This window comes from Pimephales promelas, chromosome 8, assembly GCF_988280905.1.
Source record: "Pimephales promelas chromosome 8, fPimPro1.hap1.1, whole genome shotgun sequence".
NCBI lineage: Eukaryota > Metazoa > Chordata > Actinopteri > Cypriniformes > Leuciscidae > Pimephales > Pimephales promelas.
In genome coordinates this window covers 13,808,502-13,836,396 of record NC_142776.1, presented here as the reverse complement: position 1 = coordinate 13,836,396, position 27,895 = coordinate 13,808,502, and the positions used below count along the sequence as shown (strand labels likewise).

The 27,895-nt window shown below is 42.7% G+C and overlaps 1 protein-coding gene across 1 annotated transcript in view; it reads left to right on the top strand.

Moving 5' to 3' along the window:
• The window catches only part of LOC120466809 (inactive rhomboid protein 2), a 311,775-nt gene that overhangs the window by 5,813 nt on the left and 278,067 nt on the right, over positions 1 to 27,895 (top strand). The window contains exons 2-4 of the mRNA XM_089133992.1: positions 2,121 to 2,189; positions 2,564 to 2,651; positions 23,686 to 23,825. Of these exons, the coding sequence (XP_088990118.1) occupies positions 23,706 to 23,825 (120 nt within the window). The 5' untranslated portion in view covers positions 2,121 to 2,189; positions 2,564 to 2,651; positions 23,686 to 23,705. The remainder of the gene's footprint in view (positions 1 to 2,120; positions 2,190 to 2,563; positions 2,652 to 23,685; positions 23,826 to 27,895) is intronic.

The window sequence follows — 27,895 nt, the reverse complement described above, 5'->3', positions numbered from 1 at the left end:
CGTTACTACTAAGTGCTAATGTGGATTTCTGTCTATATAATAAACATTTTCCAAAACCTCAATAAGGTTAATTATAGATAAAGTTGGACAGAAACACACCTGTTCACCGCTCATTTTCCCATGGGCAAAGGCGAGCAAATTGATCCCTTATCTTAGCGCCATCTACTGTTCTAGAAGAGGACGTTGTTCCACTGTATTTGTGAGAAAATCTGATTCTGCCTGGACGCGGAAAAATAGTGCCAAAAGTCACGTGACAGTTTTTCGTACTTGTAGAATTCTGTTTTGTAGTTGTAGAATTTTGTTTTGTACTTGTAGAATTTTGCTTTGTACTTGTAGAATTTTGCTTTGTACTTGTAGAATTTTGTTTTGTACGTGTAGAATTTTGTTTTGTACTTTCAAAGATTTTAGTTTGTACTTGCAGGATATTTTGGTCATTGAAGAAATACGTTTCTATGTATATGTAAAACATACTGTATTTGTTTGATAGGTACGTTTTTTATTTGCAGAACAATATGCATTAGTTTGTGAGTGATGTTTTGTATTTACAAACCACACTGAGTTTGTTTGTGAAGCACAGTTCACTGACTCCCTCGCAAGCATTGATCAATGAGTTTCGACTCAATACGCGGTTTACATCCACGTTTTCCTAATTTCGTATGCATAACAGATGACAATTCAAATGTTTAAAACGCAACAACCCATATTTAGATGCTGCTCTTAGATACTGATTAATCACAAGACATACATTTTGAATTATTCTAAAATCAAACGCAGCCAGCCACGCATCTCACGCCATGCATTTTGTATTAAGATTTTCACTTTTAATGACTTTTGTTAATTTGATTTTAATGATAACAGCCATAGTGCCTTATTATTATTATAACTGAGGAGTTTATCGATTAATATGAAGAACTTGACATATATGGTGATGTACAGCCTAGCCTACCTATTTAATAAGGTTGGGTAGATATAAAATCAATTTACAGGGGCAAATATCACCATGGGCAGAATGCTTCATGCTCCAATGCGTGAGATGTGTGGCTCACTGCGTTTAAATGAGCCACTTTTGTTTGATTTAAGAATAATTCAAAATTGATGACTGTGATTAATCAATATCTATCTAAGAGCAGTATTTAAATATGGGTTGCGTTTTAAGCATTTGAATTGTCACCTGTTATCCATACGAAATTAGGAAACGCGAATGTAACCGCGGACGTTTCAAACTCATTGATCAATATGCTTGCGAAGTGAAATGTGCGCTGGTTTCTCTCTGTGTTCTGTGCTGGTGTGCGAGTCTCATCGTCAATAATCACAAGCCAAAAGCAAGCTATCAGCTATCATATTCATGTGTTAACCCCATATAGCATACCCTACATACAGTTAGGGTGATATACACGACTTAAAATGTGATATTGCCCACACAGCTCTTGCGTTTCGTTTGGTCACATTCCACAAGGTGTCACTGTGGCCTCAAAGCTTCAGCACTGCCACTCTGAGATCGATTGCTCATGTCTGAGTTAAAACACGCCTCCCTCATTAGTATACGGACAAAGAAATGTTGGAATAGATAAATGTGGAAATAAATAAATGTGGGAATAAATTAATGTGGAAATAAATTAATGTGAAAATAAATAAATGTAGACATAAAAACAAATGAATGTAGAAATAAATAAAAGTGGAAATAAATAAATAAATGTAGAAATAAATAAATAAATGTGTGAAAAAATACAATTATACATAAATAGGGAAATAAAAGTATAAATACTCATTTATTTGTACTTTTTTACATTTCTTTATATATTTATTTCTGTATTTATTTATGTATTTTTGCTTTTTTACATTTCTTCGTATAATTATTTATGCATTTATTTATTTTTAATTAAGTCAGCTTTGGCATTCCATACATTATGGGCCTTGTAGTCATCACATCTTTACAGTATTTTGCAACAAAAGGAAGCTGCCATTTGAGCAACACACGCTACTTAACAATGAAGGCAAAAGAAATGCATCATGTGGACAATTGCAGTATGTGGTCTCAAAACCACCACATATTACTGATATGAACCTTGATTGAAATCTTAATATTTTATGCGACATTTATTTGTATTATACTCTTACAGATTTTCTAGGTAGGGTGCCTCCATATAGCCATCAAATCCTAAAGCTTCATTTCAAAATTACACAGTAAGGTAAGTTTATACGCTTGTTCTTTTTGTGGGGATTGAGTTGATATTGATATTTAGTTGAGGCATCTGTGCATTAAAATACATTGTTGTGTGAACAGATGAGAAGATGCATTTAACCTAGGCTAGAACTAATGCTAATTAATCATGAGAGTTTTGTTTGTGATTTTAAGAAAGTTTTTTGAACTCGGGCAAAGTGTTCTGTCAAATGTCTATTTTCAAGCACTGTTCATATCTTTGTTTAAAAATTTGAATGAGGACAATGCAAATAAACATATTTTGCCATCAGAAATTACATATTTTAAGTTGGAACTCTTCAGCATTTCTTATGATAGAGGGGACTGATATGGTCATAACTACTTCTTTTGTGTGTTTTGCAGAAAGACTGCTCTGAAGATGAGTAAGTGAGTTACTGTTCCTCTTACTGTTCCCGAAATAAAAAGGCAAAGAGTGGTTCCATCCGACATAGTAAGTGTGATTTTTTTTAATATTATGCTGTTTGCTGTTGTGTGAAATACAGTTTTATCCCCCTCTACCCTCAATATTTCAGTTAAACCTTTTCACAGTTCTGGGGTTCTCAGAAACTCATTATAGATGAGTAAACTTCTATAGAGATGAATTTTGTACATTTCATTGTGCAATCACTGATAATGCCATTTTAATAGAGTGCAATTTCATTGCATGTAAGCCATGAATAATTTTTTGCTAACATTTAACATCTTTTAGTAATGGATTAATATCAGTATTTGTAGTATACAACAACTTTGTTAATGACATAATAAACTCGCATTAGATATGTGTCTCACTTCTGTATGCGTGGTTCAAGAAAATTATAGGGAAGAAAATACGAGCCTTGACTCATTCATGTTGCCAGATCCTGCTAGAAAAAAAAAAAACAGCAAAGACCAAAATCATAATAAACCTAAATAGATCTAAATGTTTTATATTGAAAATAAGACCACAATATCACAAACAGCAATTGGCCTTTTTTATTGACTGGGTCAATTTATGAGCCAAGCCCATACAACAATACCAAAAACACTTATAATAAGTGGATAACACTACAAGAGATTGCTCTGCAAAGTAGCCTTACAAGCTGTGACGTTGTGCGGAGAAAGAGTGCTGAGGCTGGGTCCAGACGCACTGTAGCTTTTTTAATCAAACACAGGAACAGGGTACATAGACTTGAACAAAACTCGGAATCAAAAGATACCAACGAAACATACATAAATTCAACAACCAACAAAGACAGGGCAGAAAACAGGGCTTAAATAATCAAGGACAAACGAGCTAGAGAAGATAACAAGGGGGCGTGAGAAATGAGAAACACCTGGGACAAATAATAGACGGGGAACAACTAATAAAGGAAACACACAAATCCACATCATGACACAAGCATAAATAAAACATAATGCTTCTGTCGACGGTGGTTTGTTTAAAATTGTCAAACATTGTGAGCCTTTGGTTGCTGCAACATTACTTTGGCCAAAAATAGTGAATACCAAAAAACGTGAGACGTCAGGATGTTGATATAGTTATCACGGTGTCAGAATTAAATTTTATTAGCAAACTTGTCATACACTGATAACTAGTACTGATAATTACTGATAATTAAAATAATAAAATATACCTTATGTGTAGATAAAAATAAGGAAAACCTAAATAAATATTTCTTGACAAATATAATCATTTGTGGAAAAATGTGTTAACAATTTAAAGGTCCTATATGTAACTTTTTTTATAAAATGAATCCTTTTTTTATTGCCTGTGTTTAAAGGGGTTGTAATTACCCATTGCAATGATCCACTTTTCGGGTTTTGCTATTACCTCTGAAGGCCAATATTCATATTTATGTGTGAGGTCTCCGGGTCGGATTTCCTGTGAAATCCTTCGGATGTGACGTGCATGCGTGCTCCCGAGCCTCTCTATCCTACAGTCTATGCGACCCATAGACAGTAAAAGAAATGGACACAGTAACCCCGTTGATTTCAACATGCAACCAACGGTACTTCAGCTGACGACACGGAGTCGGATAACTCCCCAAAACGTCCTGCCACCAGCACAACACAGACTCCAACACAAACTCCACATAAATATAAAAAACAAAAAAGTTTTATCTGCTGTAGCTCGTCAGGCAAAACGTGAATCTGATCGACTCCGGATGAAAACGCGGATCAACATCGGCAACATATTAGTACAACATATTAGTAAACTTGAGTGAAATAACAAGGTAAACTACATGAAACATGAAATGAATACAAAAGAATGTTCCAGGATAACAAAAAGTCGGTGCTTTAGGAACTTATTTTATTTACTAGATCTACTGACTAACATCACTCATCCACTACTACCATATTGTTTATACACATTTCCAGACACGTTCAGTACAGTAATGTTACTTCCTACGATCTTACTGATACACTGAAACTGTTCAGTTTATTTCACTAACCATTTTCGTTATCATATTATACATTCACCTATGTTGACATTGCTGATTGTGAAAGATACACGAATAGTTAGTGAAATGGCTTATGCTATAACATCACATGTCGGCTTGGCTAAATGCAGTTTATTGTAACATTATCATGGACGAGCACAGAGCATTAGTTCAACGTCAAGCTGATAAAAGTAGGCTATTTTTGTAACTGCTTTGGGAGTTTACATTAGTTTCCAGCATGTTGTGTAATGATTTCGCCGCTGCGTTGAAAGTCTCCGTGTGGCCGGTAGTGAATGCTCGAGCACTCTTGTTGCATTCTGAAACATCACCGCTAGAGGCTGCTAAAAACTCCATAGAGTACCTTTAAGAAGAACGCTATAAAGTACCACTATCATTTGAAACGGCACTGGCAGCAGGGAAGATGTGTGACGCTGGCATTAATTTGTGTTTTAATCCGTCCCTGTTTAGACGATAATATGGTTACGATAGGTAGGTGATGATTTTGTTGAAAATAATGAGGAATGACTGATTTTTATGAAATGTAGTGAAATAAAATGTACGATAATATGCTTTGGAATGTAGTAAAGTTAAGGTTTCCCAAAATAAAAATGCTTAGTTACTGTACTTAAGTACATTTATTAAGTTTCTGTACTTTATCTAAGTAAAATTGGCTGGAGTTGGCTGTCCCAGCTCCAACACAATACCTTGGCTCCAATTCTTCTTCCAAAATCAAAAACTGTCAGACATTTATATTTCTGAAGTCACTGGTTTCCGATATGTTGCTTTTCAAGCTGTCTCCATTAGCAATACAGAGAAGTATTTCTGTTAAAGCAGGGACAGTAAAGGATATCAAAAAGCTAAGATCTGGTCAGATCCCAGTAGAATGTTGAGAGCTGTTGAGGTTAAGACAGTCCTGACTTATATAAGTCATAAATATAACAACATAGCGCCACATCCGTTTACTCCACTTATATCTCTGTTTCTCCACTCAGACTCCATTATTGATATCGCGTTTTTTTTTTCAGAATTAAGCCAGTTTTCCGGTTTTTTTTTTTTTCATGCATAATCAGGTGTTCAAAACATTTTCTACTGGTTGAGAGAGGAATTACTGCAATAAATTGGCTTAGGATGGTCTATTTTATTGTCATTAGTTAATATTGTAGAATAGAATAATGTCCAGTATAACCTAAAATTGTTATTTCTTAACATTCTAATAACATTCTTATAACCAAGCTAGAACTTTAATACAACGACTAAACTTTTTTTATATAAAAAACTGGACGTTTTAAATGTTCCTAGAACATTCAGAAATAACGTTTTTATAACTTAATGGGAATGTTATGAAAACATTCTTATAACCTAAAATTGTTAGCTGGGGAAGAGGAGAGATTCGTGATTGCACTGAACATGTTTTAAGTGCAGGATTCTCTGAGTGAGCCCAGAGAAAATAGGTCTATTCTTACAAGAGCAGTGTGTATCTGAGAGTGCGTGTGAGCAGAGATTCACACTCGCGCATTATATTATTTTACATTTGCGCTACAATAGTGTGCTCTCGACATTTGACAGGAAAATAACGCTGTTGTTCTGCAGGATCCACCTTCCCTGTAATTAACACTAGAGCACTGCTGTTTGATTTACCCTCGCCTCACCATCGCTGCTTAGAAGTGCAACATTGTAAAGGGTCCGTCTGAAACAGTGTCGATGGCACAGTGTAACGTTCCGAACGTTGTGTAATTTAATACATTGGTATGGCGGTATATTAAAAATTAACATTGTAACAAAAATATACACCGGTTTTCGGTATTAACCGGTATGTGTAAGCCTTTGCACGTAAAATCCTTTATGGAGTTGTTTTGTGAATTTCTGTGATCACAAATAAATTGAAACAGACTTTTTATGTGAGATAACGACAAAAAACAGGGCTGGATTTCTCAAAAGCATCGTAATCCTACATGGGTAGATCTTAGAACCATTGGCCCGAATAGTCTCTATGATCAAATTAGATCATCCCATTTTGATTCAGAATTATTGATGTGCACTCCTGACACAATGTAGGTGCCAGGTTTAGGTTGGTGTCTTTTATTTTGAAATTTATTTTTTTTTTCAGTTTGTTACGTCATTTGTTGTAGGTGCATATTACCTGTTAGTTTGTGTGTGGTTAGCAGGTTGGAAGGGGGTGAGTAGCTGGGACGCTCACTTTCTGTTGACCGTTTTCATTTCATTTTAGTTTTGTTCTATTTCATTACTTTTGGTTTACTTTTTAGTCATCATCCATCATGTTCATTTCAATGTTACAATAAATCATTTGGATCTGCAGTGGAAACGCGTCACCTTTTATTCCCTCTACTCAGCCTCTTAGCGGTTACTGTTTGCCGCTACAATTTAGTCAACAGAAAATCGGCTACTGTTGGATTTTGATTATCGCGGATTGAAAAGGATTTCTCCGCACAACGCACGTGGAATGCTGACGCCCACACTGAATGGAGATTGTGCCTCTGTATCCTGACGGCAGAAGAGGTATGTGAGCGGTTTCGCTATGTTTGACTGCAGCATAGTTGTTTATTGAATGAAAAGACGCTGTCGTCGCCGGCCGTGCAGTGTTTGAATACCGCTTATTGGATGGATTGCGGTTGTGGAATGAAGTGTGCTGCGCCCATTCATGAAATTGTTGGCTTGAGCTGGGTGTTGAATACGGTGCTGTTGGATTACTAGGATTGCGTTGTGTGAGAAATGGACGCAGAAGAGGCTGCGCACGCTGCTGTGAATAGCAAAAGAGAGCCCAAGCTTACGGCAAAAGCATTGACGCTTAAAATTGAGGCATTGCAAAAGGAGCGCAAGGCTAAGGTGAATCAAATGAAGAGCTTGATTTCATCATTGAAAGATCTCATGAAATGTGATGAAAATGCTTTGCAAGTGTCTTCAATGGTGGGATCTTTGAAAGTTTTGAAAGCTGATGCTTCTGTGTTACATAAAGAAGTACTTCATTTTCTTCCTCCTGATGAACAAAACAAACAAAATGAGTGGTTTGATGCAGTTTCTAAGCACAATGATGGATTTGTGGAAGATGCTGAACAATGGTTGAATAAAGCTAAGAATCTGAGGCAAAATGCTCAAATAACAGAATCAATTTCTCAACGTTGTGCAAATCTTTGCCCATCACTTTCTGTCATTCATGATTCTAGACCAATGGATAAGCTTGCTGAATCTCAATTGAGTGGTGATTCTAATATTCCATCTTCTGCTGAACCAGTTTCTTCGTCTCATAATATGAATGCTCAAACTAACTGTGATATGGATGAAGAGGATGTGCAGAATCAAATACAGCCAACTGATAGTGTCTCTAACGTGGGCAGGAAAACGACAACAACTCATGGATCTCGAACCAGTCGATCTTCCATTGTATCTGCTCATCTTAAGGTTAAGGCCGAAATGGAAGCCTTGTTGGCACATCAAAAAATGTTATCACGAAAACATATATTGGAGAAGGAAGAGGAGGATTTGAGGAGGAAAAAAGAACAACTGGAATTGGACACTAACATTGCTGTTTCTATGGCTAAGATGAAAGTGTATAGCGATGCAAGATTAGAACAAAGTGATTGCACAAGTTCATCTGACGCCAGTGCTTTAAGGGTAAGAAATACTGGAACCAGTGCTCTTAACCCCAATGTGGAGCCATTTCTACCTTCAAGGTCACCTTCAATGCCGCTACAGCCACCTCTATCTTATTCACAGGCTCAAGTAGCAACAGAGAATCCAATGCGTTCTCCAACTCAGTCAAGTCAACAACAGATTATAAATTCTAATGCAAGGTTGACACATCCTCCGTTACCCAGCATCAGTCATAATGGTGGACATGGACTTGGAATGCAGGGTGCACATGGATTGAGTTTACAGGATGGTTTGGAAGAAGGAAGTATTTTTAAGCTTATTGATAAGCAAAATGAGATTGCTGCCCTATTATTTCAACAACAGAACTTATCTTCACTTCCACCAAGGGAGGTCCCATTCTTTGATGGAGATCCATTGCGTTATCATGACTTTATACGAACATTTGAAGAGGTGGTTGAAAAGAAAGCAAATAGCCATGCAGATTGTTTGCATTTCTTGGAGCAGTATACTAGAGGGCAACCTATGGAGCTTGTTAGAAGCTGTCGATTGATGATTCCTCCGCAAGGGTATATCAAGGCTAAGGCTTTGCTTAAGGAGCATTTCGGCAATGAGGTAAGGATAGCCTCAGCTTACATGAAAAGAGCACTCTCATGGCAAACAATAAGATCTGAAGATGCTAAGGCTCTGCAGGACTACAGCTTGTTTCTCAGGAGTTGCTGCAATGCGATGCAGAATATTTGTTACATGAATGAGTTAAATCTTGCCTCTAATATGCAAATTGTTCTTGCAAAACTTCCTTATAAACTCCGAGAAAGATGGAGAACTGTAGCATATGACTTACAGGAAAGACGTAACCATCCAGCTTGCTTTTCTGATATTGTGGACTTCGTAGAAAGACAGGTGAAAATAGTCACAGATCCGGTATTTGGAAACATTCAAGATGTTCTGCCTATTGGAGGTAGAAACCTGAATACCAAAACGTCTACTTTTAAATCTAGAAGTAGTTTCGCCACCACAGTCACTGCAACTGGTGCAAAGGATTGTAGTAGGAGGGATGTGAATAAAACCTGTCTCTTCTGTGAAGGAGCACATGCATTGAACTTCTGTAAAAGGCTTGTTGAAAGATCTCATGCAGAAAAGATGAATTTTCTGAAGAAAAAGGGGATTTGTTTCGGTTGTTTATGTACAGGACATTACAGCCGTGATTGTAAAGCGAGAAGCACATGTAAGATATGTCAACTCAATCACCCAAGTCTTCTTCATATTTTTCCATCAGAGAAAAAGGGCATTCAGTATACAGAGGAGTCTAAGTCAACAGTGGGAAGTGCTTTGGTTTCGCTGCAGTCTAGTGCCCTTACTGGGGCTGGTAAAGAGAACTGTGCATTGTCTATTGTTCCAGTATGTGTGAAATCCAAGAAAGGAAGTAAAGTGGTGACCACCTATGCTTTTCTGGACTCTGGGAGCTCTGCAACGTTCTGCACAGAGAGTTTGATGTCAAAGCTCAATCTCTCGGCAAAGAAAGTTAACATTCTAATGAGAACCATGAGTCAGGACAAATCCATTTGCTGTTATGTTCTCAATGATCTGGAAGTGTCAGGATTGAACCAAGAGCATTACTGTGCTTTACCAGATGTATACACTCAGAAGACCATGCCTGTAAATAAAACCAACATCGCCACACAAAACGATCTTTCTTGTTGGCCTCATTTAAGTCATCTATGTTTGCCTTCAATTGATGCTGATGTGGAGTTGTTGATTGGTGCTAATGTGCCAGAGGCTTTGGAGCCATGGCAGATTATTCGCTGTCAAGACAGTGGCCCATACGCCATTAAGACCATGTTTGGATGGGCAGTTAATGGACCAATCAAGCAACAGAAAGAGTATGATGTTAAGGAACATTCTCACATGACTGTTAATAGGATCACAGTTATGAAACTGGATGAGTTATGGGAACAACAGTTCAAGAGTGACTTTCCTGAATGTGTCGAGGAGGAACAGCAAGGATTGTCAAGGGAAGATCATCAATTCATGGATTTTGTTTCACAGTCAGCAAGATTGACCAATGGGCATTATTGTATCGGTCTTCCACTTAAAAACAAAAAAGTAGTCATGCCAAAGAATAGAGCAATCGTGGAACAACGTGCTCTGAATCTTCAAAGAAGGTTTCAAAGAAACGCTTCCTTTCATGCTGACTATACTACTTTTATGGAGACTGTCATTGCCAAAGGCCATGCTGAAAAGGTTCCCACAGCTGAACTGGAACGACTTGATGGACGTTTATGGTATATACCTCACCACGGTGTGTATCATCCTAAAAAGCAAAAGATCAGAGTGGTATTTGATTGCGGAGCATCATATCAAGGAATATCATTGAATGACCATCTTTTGCAAGGCCCAGATTTAACAAGTCCACTGGTGAGCGTTCTTGTGCGATTCAGAATGGAGCATGTTGCCATGATGGCTGACATAGAATCGATGTTTCATCAGGTTAAGGTAGATGCTTATGATTGTGATCTCTTGAGGTTTCTTTGGTGGCCTGGAGGAAACATTGATGCTAATCTAGAAGAATACAGAATGGTTGTGCATTTGTTTGGAGCGACGTCATCTCCAAGTTGCTCTAGCTATTCATTGAGAAAGTGTGCAGAGGACCACAAGGATTTGTATGATGCCAAGACCGTTGATATTGTCCTTAATAACTTCTACGTAGACGACTGTCTTGTATCCGTGCCTACAGATTCAGAAGCTGTTCTATTGTACCAGAAGCTCACAGAAATGTGTTCTAAAGGTGGATTCCGATTAACCAAATGGATAAGTAACAGCCGCACTGTGTTAAATGCCATCCCTGAGGAAGACAGAGACAAGAAAGCTAAGAACTTGGATTTGGAACATGACACGCTACCTTTGGAAAGAGCTTTGGGTGTGCAGTGGTGTGCTGAGTCTGATGTTTTCAAGTTCAAGGTGACCATCAAGGATAGACCGCTTACTTGAAGAGGAATTCTTTCTATGATCAGTTCCATCTATGATCCTCTTGGCTTTTTGTCTCCTGTGATTCTACGTGCAAAAATGATACTTCAAGATCTGTGTCGAGAAAAAATTGGATGGGACAGCACTATTCCAACAGTGTACATTCAGCGATGGACGAGTTGGTTGGAGAAACTCCATGAATTGGAGAAATTTGAGGTCTGTAGGTGTTTAAAGCCTGAAAACTTTGGAGAAGTTATATCTGCTCAATTGCATCACTTTTCGGACGCCAGTGAGCAGGGTTATGGCATGGTGTCGTATTTACTACTTCCTAATGATCAACAATGTGCCCATTCCTTTCTTTTAATGAGTAAAGCAAGAGTGACTCCTTCACTATCCCTCGTCTGGAGCTCACTGCTGCCACACTTGCTGGTCGCATGGACAGGTTGTGGAAGAGAGAGCTGAAGATAAAACTTCAGGATTCTGTATTTTGGACCGACAGCACCTCTGTTCTCAAATACATCCAAAATGAGACTTCTAGATTCAAATGCTTTGTTGCCAACCGAGTTGCTGAAATTTGAAGTGTTTCTGAAATCAGACAATGGAGGTATGTGAATTCTTCAAATAATCCAGCTGATCTAGCCTCCAGAGGTCTACAGGTTGATTCATTCTTAAAGAACCAGATATGGATTTCTGGTCCTCCGTTTCTTGTTCAACCACAAGAGTTGTGGCCCATGGATCCTATTGATGTAGGTGTGATGTTGTCTTGTGACCCAGAAGTGAAAGGGAGTGTTCTGGTGAATACTGTACAAGTTCAACAAGAGTATGATTTTATGCCATACTTTAATCATTACTCTTCATGGATGCGATTAAAAAAAAGGCGTAGCTTGGATTCTACGATTCAGGAATATTCTAATTGATCTCAGCAAGGAAAGGAAAAGTTTGATGACTGCTTACTCTGATATGGACAAATTGCAACGAGAAATTGTGGTTAAAAAGGAGATGCAAAAATTCAGATCCAATTTGCCTGCAAAACTGTTGTCTTCAGATGAGCTGGAAAGATCTGAATTGGAGATTATCCGTCTTTGCCAAAGGAAGAGATATTCTGAGGAACTGGCTAGTTTACGGAAAGATGGATTGGTAAAACGGAATAGTGAACTCTATAGACTTAACCCTGTGCTTCACTCCGATGTCATCAGAGTTGGTGGGCGTTTGGACAAGGCTATGATGCCTGAAGAAGTTAAGCATCCGGTAATACTGGCCAAGGATCTTCATATTTCAGATTTGATTCTGCGGCAAATTCATCATGACATTGGACATTGTGGACGAAATTATATGCTGGCTAATTTACGGCAGAGATATTGGATCCCTGGTGCTAGCACGGCTATAAGAAGAATTTTGTCCAAGTGTGTGGTCTGCAGACGTCTTCATGGAATCCCGGGTCATCAGCAGATGGCAGATTTGCCCCAAGATAGTCACACCTGACAAACCACCATTTACGCATGTTGGAGTGGACTGCTTTGGTCCCTTCGAAGTAAAACGGGGAAGGAGCGTTGTCAAACGTTATGGAGTGATATTCTTATGTTTGACTGTGAGAGCTGTTCACCTTGAAATAGCAAATTCACTTGATACGGACTCTTTCATCCATGCATTAAGGAGATTTACCGCACGTCGAGGACAAGTTATTGAGATCCGTTCAGACAATGGTACAAACTTTGTTGGTGCTCAACGTGAACTGCAGGAGGCTATAAAAGGCTGGAATCATAATCAGATCAATTCCTTTCTGCTTCAAAAGGGAGTTAAGTGGAACTTTAATCCCCCGGCTGGTTCGCACTTTGGAGGAATTTGGGAACGCCTTATAAGATCAGTAAAAAAGATTTTAAATTCTATCCTTAGAGGACAAAGTTTAGACGAGGAGGGTCTTTACACACTCCTTTGTGAAGTGGAATCAATCCTTAATAATCGTCCAATATCCAGAGCATCTTTGGATGTTAATGATTTGGAAGCCCTTACTCCAAACCATCTTCTCCTTTTGAAAACACAGCCGTCTTTACCACCTGGACTATTTGAAAGGGATGATCTGTATTCACGACGACGTTGGCGACAGATTCAATACATGGCGGATCTATTTTGGAAGAGATGGATTGGGGAGTATCTACTTCAATTACAAGAACGCCAGAAGTGGCTGGTGAAGAAACGCAATTTTCAAGTGGGAGATGTTGTGCTTGTAGTGGATGATACTGCACCAAGGAGCTCATGGATTATGGGCAAGATTACTCAGATCACACAGGATAAAAGGGGATTGACACGTCAAGTAAGAATCAAGACCAAGAGTTCTTGCTTGATCAGACCCATTACTAAAGTTTGCCTTCTTCTTGAAACTGAGGACTTTTAACTATTCTGACCGACTGACTGACTGATTGACTTATGAGAGCTCTCAAATGACTTACTGAAGACTTTGACTAAAGACTGTTTGATTGACATGTTTATTTCAGTTGATTATGGACACTGTTTGCACATTGAAGAATTGGACATTTACACATGCACACATTTACACACATGAAATAAGATTTAGCAATTTCTATGTAAGTAATTATGCAGTGATGTACAGTTTGTGTGATTGTGGTGTATTGTTGTGATTATTACATTTTTGGGGTGTAATAATCAGGGGCTGGAGTGTAGGTGCCAGGTTTAGGTTGGTGTCTTTTATTTTGAAATTTGTTTTTTTTTCAGTTTGTTACGTCATTTGTTGTAGGTGCATATTACCTGTTAGTTTGTGTGTGGTTAGCAGGTTGGAAGGGGGTGAGTAGCTGGGACGCTCACTTTCTGTTGACCGTTTTCATTTCATTTTAGTTTTGTTCTATTTCATTACTTTTGGTTTACTTTTTAGTCATCATCCATCATGTTCATTTCAATGTTACAATAAATCATTTGGATCTGCAGTGGAAACGCGTCACCTTTTATTCCCTCTACTCAGCCTCTTAGCGTACTGTTTGCCGCTACACACAAAATTAATAAATTACTTTTACTGTAAGCTTTTGTCATCAATGGTAAAATATCAATGCTGAAGTCTTAAGTGTTTAAAGGTGCAATTTCTGAGCAACACTGTTAATATTTCAAGTCAACACAAACAAGCTTTGCGAAAAATAAAGTGAAGATGACGAATAAATGACAAGAAAGAATAAAACATGAAGTACACAAGCAAGAGTTTGTTGTTAGTTGCCAGCAGCACACGCCCAAAACCAATGTTACTCGGGTATGGAGCAGAAATAATGCAACCCCAGTGTCCAGTCTGACGCCTTACGGTTTAGGTCTTTCCAGTGCTGGAAAGCTTTACTGGGTCTTAACCCTTGAGTTTACTCGACAAGATGTGGCACTGAATAAAACGGCCGATTTCGTCAAATTGGGTGTCAAATTTCGTTCGACCTCCCCTCCACTGGATGGTAGACACGTCATACTTCATCCCCGACTCAAAAACATGTCATGCTTCTATACAAAATGTTCGAGTTGTCCGAGCTGTGCGCGCATGGCAGATCTGGCCGCGCTGCTCATATCATCTCACTCATGATCTGTGCCTTGCCGTCGCGAGTGAGCTTCTGAAATAAACAGGTTTGGTCTACTTGTGTTTGTATGTCATATGAATAATATATATGTGGCCCATACATGGAATCAGAGTGCCTACTGTATGTAGTAAATGGAAAATCTCTACAGCAAAAGGCCAAGCACTACATGCATTTGGTTTGTTTCTAACATTTATTAGTAATGATTTACACAGTTTGTTTACTACTTAATATATACCTCAGCATTCAGTATTGTGCAATATAGCATACAGAAGGTGAGGGACATTTTGGGTGGAAAGAAGTGCTGAATTTTTCATTTAAATGTGACTTTTCATTAAAATTCTTTAATCCATGATTGCCACCACCATGACGTCATAATATATAAATTAGATGGGAAAATGTAATCCCTACATTTTACATAGCCTCTGTGGGGATCTGATCGGCATGGGGAATTTGCATACCATAATTAATAATTCATAATTAATGGGGTGTGACGAGACGCTTATCTCACGAGACTAAAAGAGACACGAGATTGGGTTCATGAGAACGATGATTTGGATTGAAAGATGCATGCATGGGAGACTCCAGATTTCCAACAGTCTTTCTACAAATCTCCCTCTTGCTTGCTCTTTCTTCTATCATGAGTGTGTATGCCCCTACTGCTGATTGGCTAGTTTGTTGTGGTGCTTGGTCCAATCCAATTTCAACAGCGTTTTCCAGAAATTACTACATTAGACCAAACATCCACTTCTGTCATGTTCATTCAGCCAGGGTTGCCTGGTCAAGTCAAGTCAAGTCACATTTATTTATATAGCGCTTTTCACAATACAGATTGTATCAAAGCAGCTTCACACTGATAACATGAAAGTAGCACAACACAGGATCAACAACATTGCTAAACACTAAATAATCCCAACTGAGCAAGCTCAAAGCAAGCCAAAAGCAAGGCGACAGTGGCAAGGAACCAAAACTCCATCAGATTGGATGGAGAAAAAACCTTGGGAGAACCCAGGCTCAGTCGGGGGCCAGTTCTCCTCTGGCTTACATTCATATTGTTTAAATATAAATATTAAATATAAATATTGTTTATGAATCAAACGGCGCCATAACATATCGCAGGCGTTGAGTCGTCTCTTCACAGGCGTTGAGTCGTCTCATCACAGGCGTTGGGGCATCCGAAATCCCCGTGAGAGGCTGGACACAAAACTGGACCTGACGAACGCCATTTTTCTCGGGACAAGCGTCCCGAGATAACAGCAGAAAGGCAGATGGGAAATAATTAGCATAGCTGATGTTCATAATGATTTCCGTTATAACTCACAAACTCTCCGTAACCTGAACTCTCCGCAACCCAACCATACGCGCCGACCCGTTTGTCTAAAAGGCTGTCGAGCCCCACTGGTGCGTTAAGCAGTTTCAGTGGCAAACGGTTCCGTATGGCATAACAGAGGACTAAAAGGTAAGCATTATGTGAATGCTTGACTAAAGAGAAGCGTCTTTAATCTAGTTTTAAACTGTGTGGGCGAGTCAGAGGCTCGGACCGTATCGGGAAGGCCATTCCAGAGTTTTGGAGCTAAATGCGAGAACGCCCTCCCTCCTTTACTGGACTTCGATATCCTAGGAATGACCAGAAGCCTTGAATTTAGTGATCTTAAGGAACGCGGTGGATTGTAGGGCGAAAGAAGGTCCGTTAAGTACATAGGAGTAGTAGTATTTTGTAGTTGATGCGGAACTTAATAGGTAACCAGTGTAGAGATGATAAAATCGGTGTTATATGATCATATTTTCTTGACCTAGTAAGAACTCTAGCAGCTGCATTTTGTACTAACTGTAGCTTGTTTATTGAGGATGCAGGACAACCAGCTAATAAAGCATTACAGTAATCTAGTCTCGAGGTCATGAATGCGTGAACTAATTTTTCAGCATCAGAAATAGATAGCATGTTACGTAGCTTAGCAATGTTTCTAAGGTGGAAAAAGGCTGTTCTTGTAACATATGAAATATGATTTTCGAACGACAAGTTGCGGTATAACACCCAGGTCTTTTACTGTAGTGGATAAAGTAACAGGACATCCGTCTATATTAAAGTTGTATTGTGAGAGGTTTTGTGAGTAGTTTTTTGGACCAATAAGTAATACCTCCGTTTTATCTGAATTTAATAGCAGGAAATTACGCGTCATCCAGCATTTTATATCTTTGAGACACTCTGTCATTTTAGATGAGTTAGTGTTTTCATCTGGTCGTAATGAAATATATAATTGAGTGTCGTCAGCGCAACAGTGGAAATTTATTCCATGTTTTCTTATAATATTACCAAGTGGCAGCATATATATTGAGAATAGCAGAGGGCCTAAAACCGATCCTTGCGGTACTCCATAGTCTACTGACGTTATCTTTGATTTTTTCCCATTTAAACAGACAAAATGATAACGGTCCGATAAGTACGATCTAAACCAGCTTAATGCCTGTCCCTGGACACCGGTGAAGTTTTGTAGTCGATCCAAGAGTATTTTATGATCTATAGTGTCGAACGCAGCGCTAAGATCAAGTAGGACTAGTATTGAAATACAGCCTTGGTCAGAAGCTAAAAGTAAATCATTTGTAATTTTAACTAGCGCAGTTTCTGTACTATGATGCGGTCTGAATCCTGACTGGAATTTTTCATAGATATCATTTTCTTGCAAAAAAGAGCTCAATTGAGCGGACACTACTTTTTCAAGTATTTTGGACATAAATGGAAGATTTGAAATGGGTCTGTAATTTGCCAAGTTATTTGGATCTAATTGCGGTTTCCTTATGAGCGGTTTTATTACTGCCAGCTTGAATATTTTTGGGACATGACCTAAAGATAAAGACGAGTTAATAATATTGAGGAGAGGCTCTTCCACTACAGGTAATAGTTCTTTCAGTAGTTTAGTGGGTATGGGCTCTATGCACGGCGTTATTTCCGGTGAAGGATTAAGGATGCTCGATAACTTCCGCCGATCATAGAGTCCAATGCAATACCGAGAATTTATATTGAATTTTATACTCCATGGTTATACTAATGAAACGTTAGTCACAAAAACAGATAAAACAGACACCCCTCGTTGTGTTTATGCTTCTTTTTAAAATTATATTAAATAAACATAACTATATATAAAATTACATCTAAACGTATTTACGTTTCGTTTCAAAGACGGGAGGACAGTAAATATTGAAGACTCTGCCATAATCCCGTTTTCTCCGGTTTTCCTCCGCTTTAATCTACACAACCGGAAATGGACGAGCATCCTTACGTCAAATGCGGAACTTATGCGTGCATATAGCCCATTGGATCTAATAAACATGTTGTTGGTTTAGATGCAATGATAAGTTTATTTAGCTCCTCCTGTCCTATCGTTGTAAAGCGGTGTAGTTGTTCTAGAGGGGCTCAGCGCCGCCTGGTCTGCACAAAAAAACTACTGCAATGGGCCAACCCAACCCACGGAATAAAAAATCAATTTAGCAACTCAAAAGTAGCCCAATTTTGCAGGAAAACTAATCAGTTACCTAACGTAACCTCGGTTCTCTCTAGATGAGGGAACGAGTATTGCGTAAGCTAGCTTACGCTACGGGAAAGATTCATCTTTGCTGAGAAGTTGAAGCCAAAAAATTATTCCATAATTTTGTAATCATTGTCAACACAGTATCTCTGAGGCAGACCATGAGCGGGGCTAGCTAGCAGCTCATTGGTTCGCTCAGAGAGAATGCACGAACCTATGGGAGAGCGGCGCTGAGCCCGCGGCCAATGAGCAGACGGCGCTCGCTCATTGCGTCAGAGCCAGCCGAAAGGGGCGTGGCTACAGTGTATAAAACTGTCTCTCCCAGGCTCGGTAGTTGATTTCTTTCAGCATGAAGCGAAACGCTGATGGCGCAAGCATGGCCGGGAACGCAATACTCGTTCCCTCATCTAGAGAGAACCGAGGTTACGTTAGGTAACCGATTCGTTCTCTTACGAGAGGTTCTCTCGTATTGCGTAAGCTAGCTTACGCTACGGGAACATCTGGTCAACACCGTGCGCGCTATGTAACCACTAAGCATCCCAGGGGGAAAAAACACCGGGGGAATCCTAAGGTGGAAAAAGACAATAAGGCGGCCAGCATAGCGGCCGTTATCATCTAATGCAAAACGCCCTAAAGGCGGCCGGCATAGCGGGCCGTGAACGTATAGCGCATAAGCACATAGGGGGAAGCACAAGGGGCGAACCGGTTGTGATAGGACTCCCAATAGTGCAGCTTCTGATAGGAGAGCTGTATAGAACTAGACCGCCAGTAATTTAGCCTGTAAGGCGGGAACTTCCAAGTTATAGAATCTGATAAAAGTGGAGGGGAAGGTCACACAAATGTCGTGAATGGAAATTCTGCAGGACCATGCCCACGATGAGGCCATGCCTCTGGTGGAATGAGCCCTGACGCCCAGCGGGCAAGGCAGGTCTTTTGAGGCGTAAGCAGAAGCAATAGCATCCACTATCCACCTAGACAGTGTCTGTTTAGAGGCGGCTAGACCCTTGATGCGGCCGCCGAACGACAAACAGCTGCTCCGAGCGTCTGAACGCAGCAGCGCGTGTAGTGTACACTCTCAGAGCCCGGACCGGGCAGAGGCGATCCGTGTCACGTTCGCAATCGGATGCAGGCAGCGCCGATAGAGAGATCACTTGCACCCTGAAGGGGGTACCAATCGCTTTTGGAACATAACCGTGTCTAGGTTTCAGAATGACAATGGAGTCATTAGGTCCAAACTCAAGGCACGCGGCGCTAGAAGACAGCGCGTGAATGTCCCCCACGCGTTTTACTGAGGCGAGGGCAGTCAGAAAAACGTTTTTTAGCGAGAGGTATTTTAGCTCGTATTGTCTGAGCGAATCAGGACGTGGTGACCGTGTATGCGCGGGAGGAAACGCCGCAGCGCGTTCTCGACCGCTATCATCTTCAGACAGTTTATGTGTAGGGAACTCTCCTGGCTCGACCACTGGCCAGCGGCCGGTGAGCCCTCGCAGACTGCACCCCAACCCGTGTTGGATGCGTCCGTCGAGATGACTTTTCGGCGAGAAAAGGTTCCCATGGTAACGCCCCTCTGAAACCACTCGGTTACTGACCATGGTTGCAGTGCAGTGATGCATGTCTGTGTAACCTTGATAATCTGGCGGCCCGTAGTCCACTCGCGGTGGGGTACGCGGCTCTTTAACCAGAGTTGATGGAGGCGCATGTGAAGGAGACCCAGCTGTAGCACAGCGGAGGCTGAGGCCATATAACCCAGCATCCTCTGAAAGGATTTCAGGGGTGTGTGGGTACCCATCCGAAAGGAGGCGGCTAGACGCTGAACACGGCGTGCGCGCTGTGCGGATAAGCGAGCCTTCATTGTGATCGAGTTCAAATCTATTCCAAGGAATGAAATAGTTTGACTGGGCTGGAGAGAGCTCTTTGTCCAGTTGACAGAGAGTCCCAGCGCTTTCAGATGGTTTAGGAGAACTGCGCGGTGCGACAGAAGCTCCGTCTGTGATTGTGCTACAATCAGCCAGTCGTCCAGATAGTTTAAAATGCGCAGCCCCTGACTCCGCAGGGGGGCGAGCGCTGTATCCATGCACTTCGTGAACGTACGGGGTGCTAAGGATAGGCCGAACGGGAGAACGGCATATTGGTAAACCTGACCCTCGAAGGCAAAACGTAGGAATGGCCTGTGACGAGGATGTATCTGGATCTGGAAATAGGCGTCTTTCAGGTCTAGAGAGATGAACCAGTCCCCCTGGCGGACGTGTGCGAGGAGTTTTCTGACTGTGAGCATTTTGAACGGTCTCTTCATGAGCGCTTTGTTCAAGACCCTGAGATCTAAGATCGGCCTGAGGCCGCCGTCTTTCTTGGGAACAAGAAAATAACGGCCGTAAAACCCCGACTCGGTCATAGATGGCGGAACTCTCTCTATTGCGCCCTTCTGCAGCAGCTTCGCTATTTCTGAGCGGAGTGTGTTCATCGCAGCTGGACTGGCAGTGGATTCGAGTCGAACGCGCGAACGGGGCGGGCGGCGACGAAACTGTAATAGATAGCCATTTTTTTTGATGCTTAAAACCCACGGGGAGATGCCGGGGAGCATGCGGCTAGCGGATGAATGGCAGTTTCGCCCTGATTGCTGCACATAGCGGGCTGAACACTGTGTGTGGGCGCGCTTAGAGTGTGTGTGGCAACGGGACTTACACTCAGAGAGGAGTTTTTGGGCCGTGAGACAGAGCGAGCAGAGGGGGGACACGCGCACGGGCTCATGGGCGTGTTTATGTTTTCTGCTACTAGAGCGGACAGTGGCCGCTCTGTGAGACTGGGCTCTGTGGGAGACACGGGGCATATGGTGCTTGTGTGTATGAGTGAACACATGCTTGTGGGCACATTTTTTACACTTGAGGCTTTTATGCTCTTTTTGTGAACTCTCTGGGTAGCCGTGAAAACGGCTTTTTGTCGCTCGCAAGCGGGCAGAGAAACCGACTTGTTTGTGGTGGTAAACACTACTGTAGTCGGCGAGGCTTCGGGGACTAGCAGAGGACGAAACTTTGACGGCGGTCCGGCCGCAGCGGGAGAGAGACGTCTTTTTCTCAGCTGTGCTAGGCAGACTTTTGCTGATCAGGCTTCAGCGTGATCTTGGGTCGAGGCCCCCGGGGAGGAGGCTGTCTGCGGCGGCTGTCAGAGCGAGAGCGAGGGCGGCCGCCCTGACTACGCTGGGGCTGCTGAGCTTGCTGAGGCGGGTGCTGTTGCGGGGTTCTGGCAGGGGGCTTGCGAGGGCGGCCTGCAGAAGTGCTGGCGCGGCGGGGCAGGAACATGTTCATGGCCTGGGTGGCTTTTTGTACCTCGGAGAAGCGGTCGACGATGCCCGTGACGGCAGATCCGAAGAGGCCGGTCGGAGAGATAGGCGCGTTGAGGAAAACGGCGCGTTCTGAATCTCTCATGTCGGCCAGCGTGAGCCACAAGTGTCTCTCAGCGACACAGAGGTTGGCCATACATCTCCCCAGGGCTTGTGCGGCGGCTTTAGTGGCGCGAAGGGAGAGGTCCGTCGCGCTTCTCAAATCCGAAAGGGTGGGCGGGTTCCTACCGCTCTTCGCCATCTCGCACAAGATGTCGCTCTGTAGCACTTGGAGGACAGACATGGAATGCAGCGCTGAAGCGGTCTGTCTGCGCTGAAGGTTGCTCTGCACGCTTTAGAAGGAAGCGTAGGGGAAGACCGCCATCTAGCAGAGGGCGGGCAAAGGTGAGCGGCGACCAGGTCCTCGACGGGCGGCATGGCAGTATATCCCCTCTCGGCGGCTCCTCAGCGACACGGCGGAGCGGTTTCGAGCCGAAAGAGGGGCATTCCAAGACTTAGTGAGCTCGTTATGTAGCTCAGGCAGGAATGGTGCAGCCCGGCTGCAGGCGGGGGCCGGGCGCCAGTGCAGGAATTTACCATTCATGCGATTCGGTGGTTGCACGGGGGGAGGCGACCACTCGAGTCCCAGGCGGTCGACGGCCTGTGAGAGGAGACGCAGGAGTTCCTCTTCAATGCCGGCGCGGGTCCCCGCGGACTCTCTCGTCGAAGAATCGATCGACGACCAGTCCTCGCTGTCCGAAGCGTGCAGCGAACAAGAGTCCTTCTCATCCGCGGTGTCGTCGGAGGCGACAGAGCGTCCACTCGGCGGCAACTGTATGTCCGGCTGGGGCGGAGAGGGAGAGCGGTCGGTGGGCGGCAGCAGCGGCCCGCATGGATCCGCAGGGGGCTCCGGCGGCCTCTGGAAGCGGCGTTTTTTCTTCCGCGGCGACGTGAGAGGCGGCGCGGGAGCGGTCTTGACCGCCTGCAGTCGTGCCCGCAGGGAGGACAGAGGCAGGTCTTCGCAGTGGTCGCATCCTCCGTTGGCGAGGGCGAGCTCTGCGTGTTCCACTCCGAGGCAGAGAGCGCAGATGGGATGGTGGTCTCCTTCTTCGAGTGGAGAGCGGCATGAGCCGCAGAAACGAGGCATCTTGAAAAAGACGCTCGAGCTCTTTTGTGAGGAATAAGTGAAAGGATACGGCGTCGGACGGCGCTAGCTTGCAGGACGGCTGAAGGTGGCAGAAGGCCGGCTTCCTCAGTCTCCGGAGCTCGCTAGAAGGTGCCTTCTTCGACGACGGCGGCTTCTTCCCAGGACAGCGGATGCGTGTAGCTCGCTGAATGATGTAGAATCAATTACCGAGCCTGGGAGAGCCGTTTTATACACTGTAGCCACGCCCCTTTCGGAGGGCTCTGACGCAATGAGCGAGCGCCGTCCGCTCATTGGCCGCTGGCTCAGCGCCGCTCTCCCATAGGTTCGTGCATTCTCTCTGAGCGAACCAATGAGCTGCTAGCTAGCCCCGCTCATGATCTGCCTCAGAGATACTGCGTTGACAATGATTACAAAATTATGTAATAATTTTTTGGCTTCAACTTCTCAGCAAAGATGAATCTTTCCCGTAGCGTAAGCTAGCTTACGCAATACGAGAGAACCTCTCGTAAGAGAACCACAGACTTGACAACTCGGTAGTCAGCTATCCCCATGCTGGTGAAATGGTGGGGTTGTGTGACGCTGTTCTATGCAGGCTGGTTAAGGACAGGTTTTAGTGTAGCATTGCGGAGCTGCTGCCCGGAGAGTGGAATCACAGCACCACAGTTAATTTCAGCCTGGTGGCTAGAGCTCCAACTTCCAAGGCTATTGGCCCCACTCAGATTAGTCTTGATGTTCTTCTATAGTCTGTTTTCAGTAATATCAGTGACTATTTTTCAGTATTGTGCAATATCATTAATATCATTAATATTTGCATATAAGATTTCTGGTGTTAATTTCAATTTGTTTTAAAACCTAAATGTCATATTCATTATTATTTTTATTAATATTATTGTGCATCCTTTCTGTGGTGTTCTCCATTTAACTGAGTATATATTTTTTTTTTAATAGACCTGAAAATCAGAATCACAATGTCATCTGAGGAAGAGGAGGCGTCAAACAGTAACAGTGGTCAATCAGAAAGCAAGCTGAAGAGCAAGAAGCCACCCAGTCTGATGATTGCAATTCCCAAACCTGAGTCTGGCAAAAAGGTATGAGTCTAAAATAAAGGCTTGTGTGGGCAAAAAACAGGATCCCACAGAATGCCATATATGTTAGGTTTACAGTGCTGGTCAGAATTATTTGCCCCCTTGGTAAATATGATCAAAGATGGATTTAAAAAATAAATCTGCATTGTTAATCCTTAATTAGCAAAAATCTAACCTTTCATAGAAGTAAAAGAATTGATAGTGGGTGGGGGAGGGGAATCACATTATGAAATAAATATTCCCTTTCGTCCTGGGAACTCCGACGTGTCGTCGGGGGAGTTCCCTGAGGAATTGGGATCACACTAGGGAGCCAATTGCCTTTGAGGGAATGAAAACGAGCCAATGGACATTGGCATGCAAGATTTGCATTCCGCAACCCACCTACCAGCACGGGTATAAAAAGCGTAAATAAACATTGCGCAATGCTTTTTGCTTCGGAGCCTCACAGTGTGTTCTGGTTGAGCTGCTGTTCCTTGCCGAAGTCTGAATAAAAAACGAGTCCTCTTGAAGGAAGAAGGTCCTCTTTGTTACTGCTGTGACGGCGCTTCAGCGATCATCGCTTCCGCTATCGGCTACTAGTTGATTGCAGCACACGGGCATGCAGTTTGGCATGCAGTAGGGCTGTCAATCTTCCTCTATAATACTATTCGAATTCTATTCCTTATTTTATGTAATATTCAAATAATATTCGAATATTAAATGCTCAAATTTGTCCTATTATTAATATTTACAACATTACACATTCTTATGGATCGTCAATGCCACTATAGCCTGTGGTTGTTGTTACACGTTCGGCCCACTAGAGGGACATCTAACATTACTACAATAAACATTTAGGGGTTGTTTGGCCACTTCATGCGTTTTCTCAGATCGGATAGCTATCTGATTTATCAAAACGATTCTATTTACACCTGGTCACATAAATGTGTTTTTGCAAAACAGATATAAATCCGATCTTCAATTCCTGCGCAATATACAGGTTTAATGAAGTGCACGTCACCGAAAGCAACAGATATGAGCTGCATTTTATTAATCATCAGCTAATTTTTTCAAAATCAGAAAAGACAGCAATAAGGGAGAGCGGCAACAGTCCGGTAAGATCATTTCATTTCTTTACTTTTAATGAAGATGGTAGTGTTAAGCGTCTGCGACTTACTTTCACTTTGATTTGCAGTAGATTACGGCGCGTTGGCTTGATAAATAGGGGCTCAGATCTGAGGTGATTTGAGATCGTCATATCGCGTCGGAAGTTCCGGGAGTCTCTCGCATATTGATAGCGTCTCCCTGATGGCCACAAATTAGTTAAAATCTCCCAGAATCCGCGCATAACATGCATAGCGCACGGTGCATGCATGGCACAGAGGAGGTGAACGAGACCTTGCCAATGTGCCACGCGAAAGCTAGTTCCGTGCTCTCCTATGGGCTATGTGCACAACCGTAGTTTCGAACTTCCGCTTTTGTCAGAAGTTGGCGTATCAGTTTCCGGTCTACGACTGGTCATCCGCATCCACTAATAAACAAAGAAGATGAGTGCTGCTGTTGTACGAAAAAAAGAGATCTTAAACACATCTAAGATTCTTAGAACTGTAGTTGATCTAACCTCCGTTTCACACCCGTTTGCAGTGTGTGTTGCGGTGCAGGAGCGTGCTGTTAGTGCGTTCACATATTATGATGCGTTTGCACAGTGAATTGATCCGCGGCTGTACAACAAACACATACTTAATATTTTTATTATTTTTTGCGCGTTGATCAAAATGTCTATTTTGTGCAGCCACTGCGCACGAAGGTTGGTGTTTATCAGGAAGCAGTAGAGGCTCAAATGGCTGTTAGCGACTTGAAGCAGAGCAAGTGCCGCACAGCAGTCTCCTACGCTCCATGTAAACAGGTTAGGGCTTTCACTTTTCACTGGTGTGGTACATATAACAACAGCACAGCGATCGTTTCCACACCGAATCTATTTCTGCTGTGCTGCAAACGCTGGTGGTCAAAATGATAAAGATTGACCTGAAAATGTAGTAATTTCACCATAAATGCACATTTAATCAAGGAAAACTACAATTTACTTCAACCAGGCGACAGAATGAACTCGTCTCGATCGTGGAGGTGGAAAAATAAGTTTTGTGTGACATGCAAGATCTATTGTTTTGAAATTAAGATGCAAACGAAAAGGCAAGTCGGCTGCTTTTGTCAATTTCAAGTTTTAATTTAAATTATTTGCGATTTTAATATAGGAAATATTTGACCACTTGCTTGAGCAACTTGTAATGCATGGAGTAACTTACATTGTTTAAATTGTGTTTAAACGTGCATACTAAGAATCGCAATGCTGGCGCAACTTTTTGTTTTTAAAAATAAGTTGCAGCATAACTTCTGGACTTTAAATAAAAATAATAAGTAAGTGTTTGTTGTACAGCCGCGGATCAGTTATTCACTGTGCAAACGCATCATAATAGCCTATGTGAACGTACTAACGGCACGCTCCTGCACCGCAACACACACTGCAAACGGGTGTGAAACGGACATTAGATCCACTACAGTTCTAAGAAACTTAGATGTGTTTAAGATCTCTTTTTTTTCGTACAACAGCAGCACTCATCTTCTTTGTTTATTAGTGGATGCGGATGACCAGTCGTAGACCGGAAATTGATACGCCAACTTCTGACAAAAGCGGAAGTTTGAAACTACGATTGTGCACATAGCCTATTGTTTATAAGAAAGCGATCTAAAGGGGCCATTTACTCCTGGTCACTTCGGAAGTATATATTTATTTTTAAATATATATAAAAGCAATATTCGAATAGTAACTTTAGCATTCGAATAGTACTGATTTTTTTTAATATTCGAATTATATTCGAATTTCGGAATTCGTTCCAACAGCCCTGGTCTGCTGCGGTAATCCCTCGGTGCTTTGGCATGTGAAAGAGCACTTTTCTTTTTTCTAAAAGAGCATCACGGGTGTTTTGCGTCCTTTTCCTGATTTCGTCTCACCCGTGCATTTCTGGATGTGGTCGGCTTCTCCCTCAGGAAGATTGTCACAAACACTGCCTCTCATGCTTGGGCTTAACGCACACTGAGGCAGCGTTTGTGAATGAGTCATGTCCTCATTGCGGGAACATGACTCTGGCGATGCTGCGTTCTAGACTGAGAACCCTGAAACATGGGGGAGTCCCTTCAGAAAATCCCCAATCTAGTTCGTCTGCCGGTTCAGTTTGGCAGACGGCTACTTCGGTGATTCCTGTTGGTGAGCGGATGAGGATTACAGTGAAGAATGTTCCGTCTGGTGAAAGATCCTCTCAGGCTTCTCACTCTTCTAGTAGCTCATTGCCATTGGAGCTTCCGGTGGAGCGGTCGGAGCCCTCTCGTGCGGATCCAGTTGTCTGCTTCGGGGGACCGTATCTTCTGGTGATGACTCCGCGGGACTACCTCCTTCGTGTGTGGTGGTTTCGGCTGAGCCGGACCCAGAGATGGCTGCTATGCTCGAACGGGCGGCTGCGAATGTCGGGCTTGTGTGGAACCCTCCACCGGGTCCTGAACCTTCGCGGCTAGATGATTGGTTTCTTGGAGTGGGCCGTGCTGTTGCCCCACGGTCCGCTTCAGTACCATTCTTCCCGGAAGTGCATGACAAGCTGAGGAAGTCTTGGCTGGCCCCTCTCGCGACCAGGCGTAGACATCCTTGCTCCTCCTTCCTCACCACCCTCGATGGCAGCGCGGTGCACAGGTACGAGAGAATCCCCCCAGTGGAGTGGTCATTTGCGATGCAGCTGTGTCTGATGACCGCTTCCACTTGGCGGGGTGCCCCTTCACTCCCCTCCCATGCCTGTAGGTTTTCCTCTGGTCTGACCAGGGATGCTTACATGGCATGTGGAGACGCCCTGCATGCCATGACGCTGCTCTGTGCACGTTCGCTGGATCGGGCGATGTCCACTTTAGTGGTCCAGGAGTGCCACTTGGGGCTTACCCTTGCGGGATATGCGCAATGTTGAGAAGAACAAACTTCTCAACTTCACCATATCCCAAAGTGGCCTCTTTGGCGACGTGGTGGATAGCTTTGCCCAAGAGTTCTCCGCCACCCA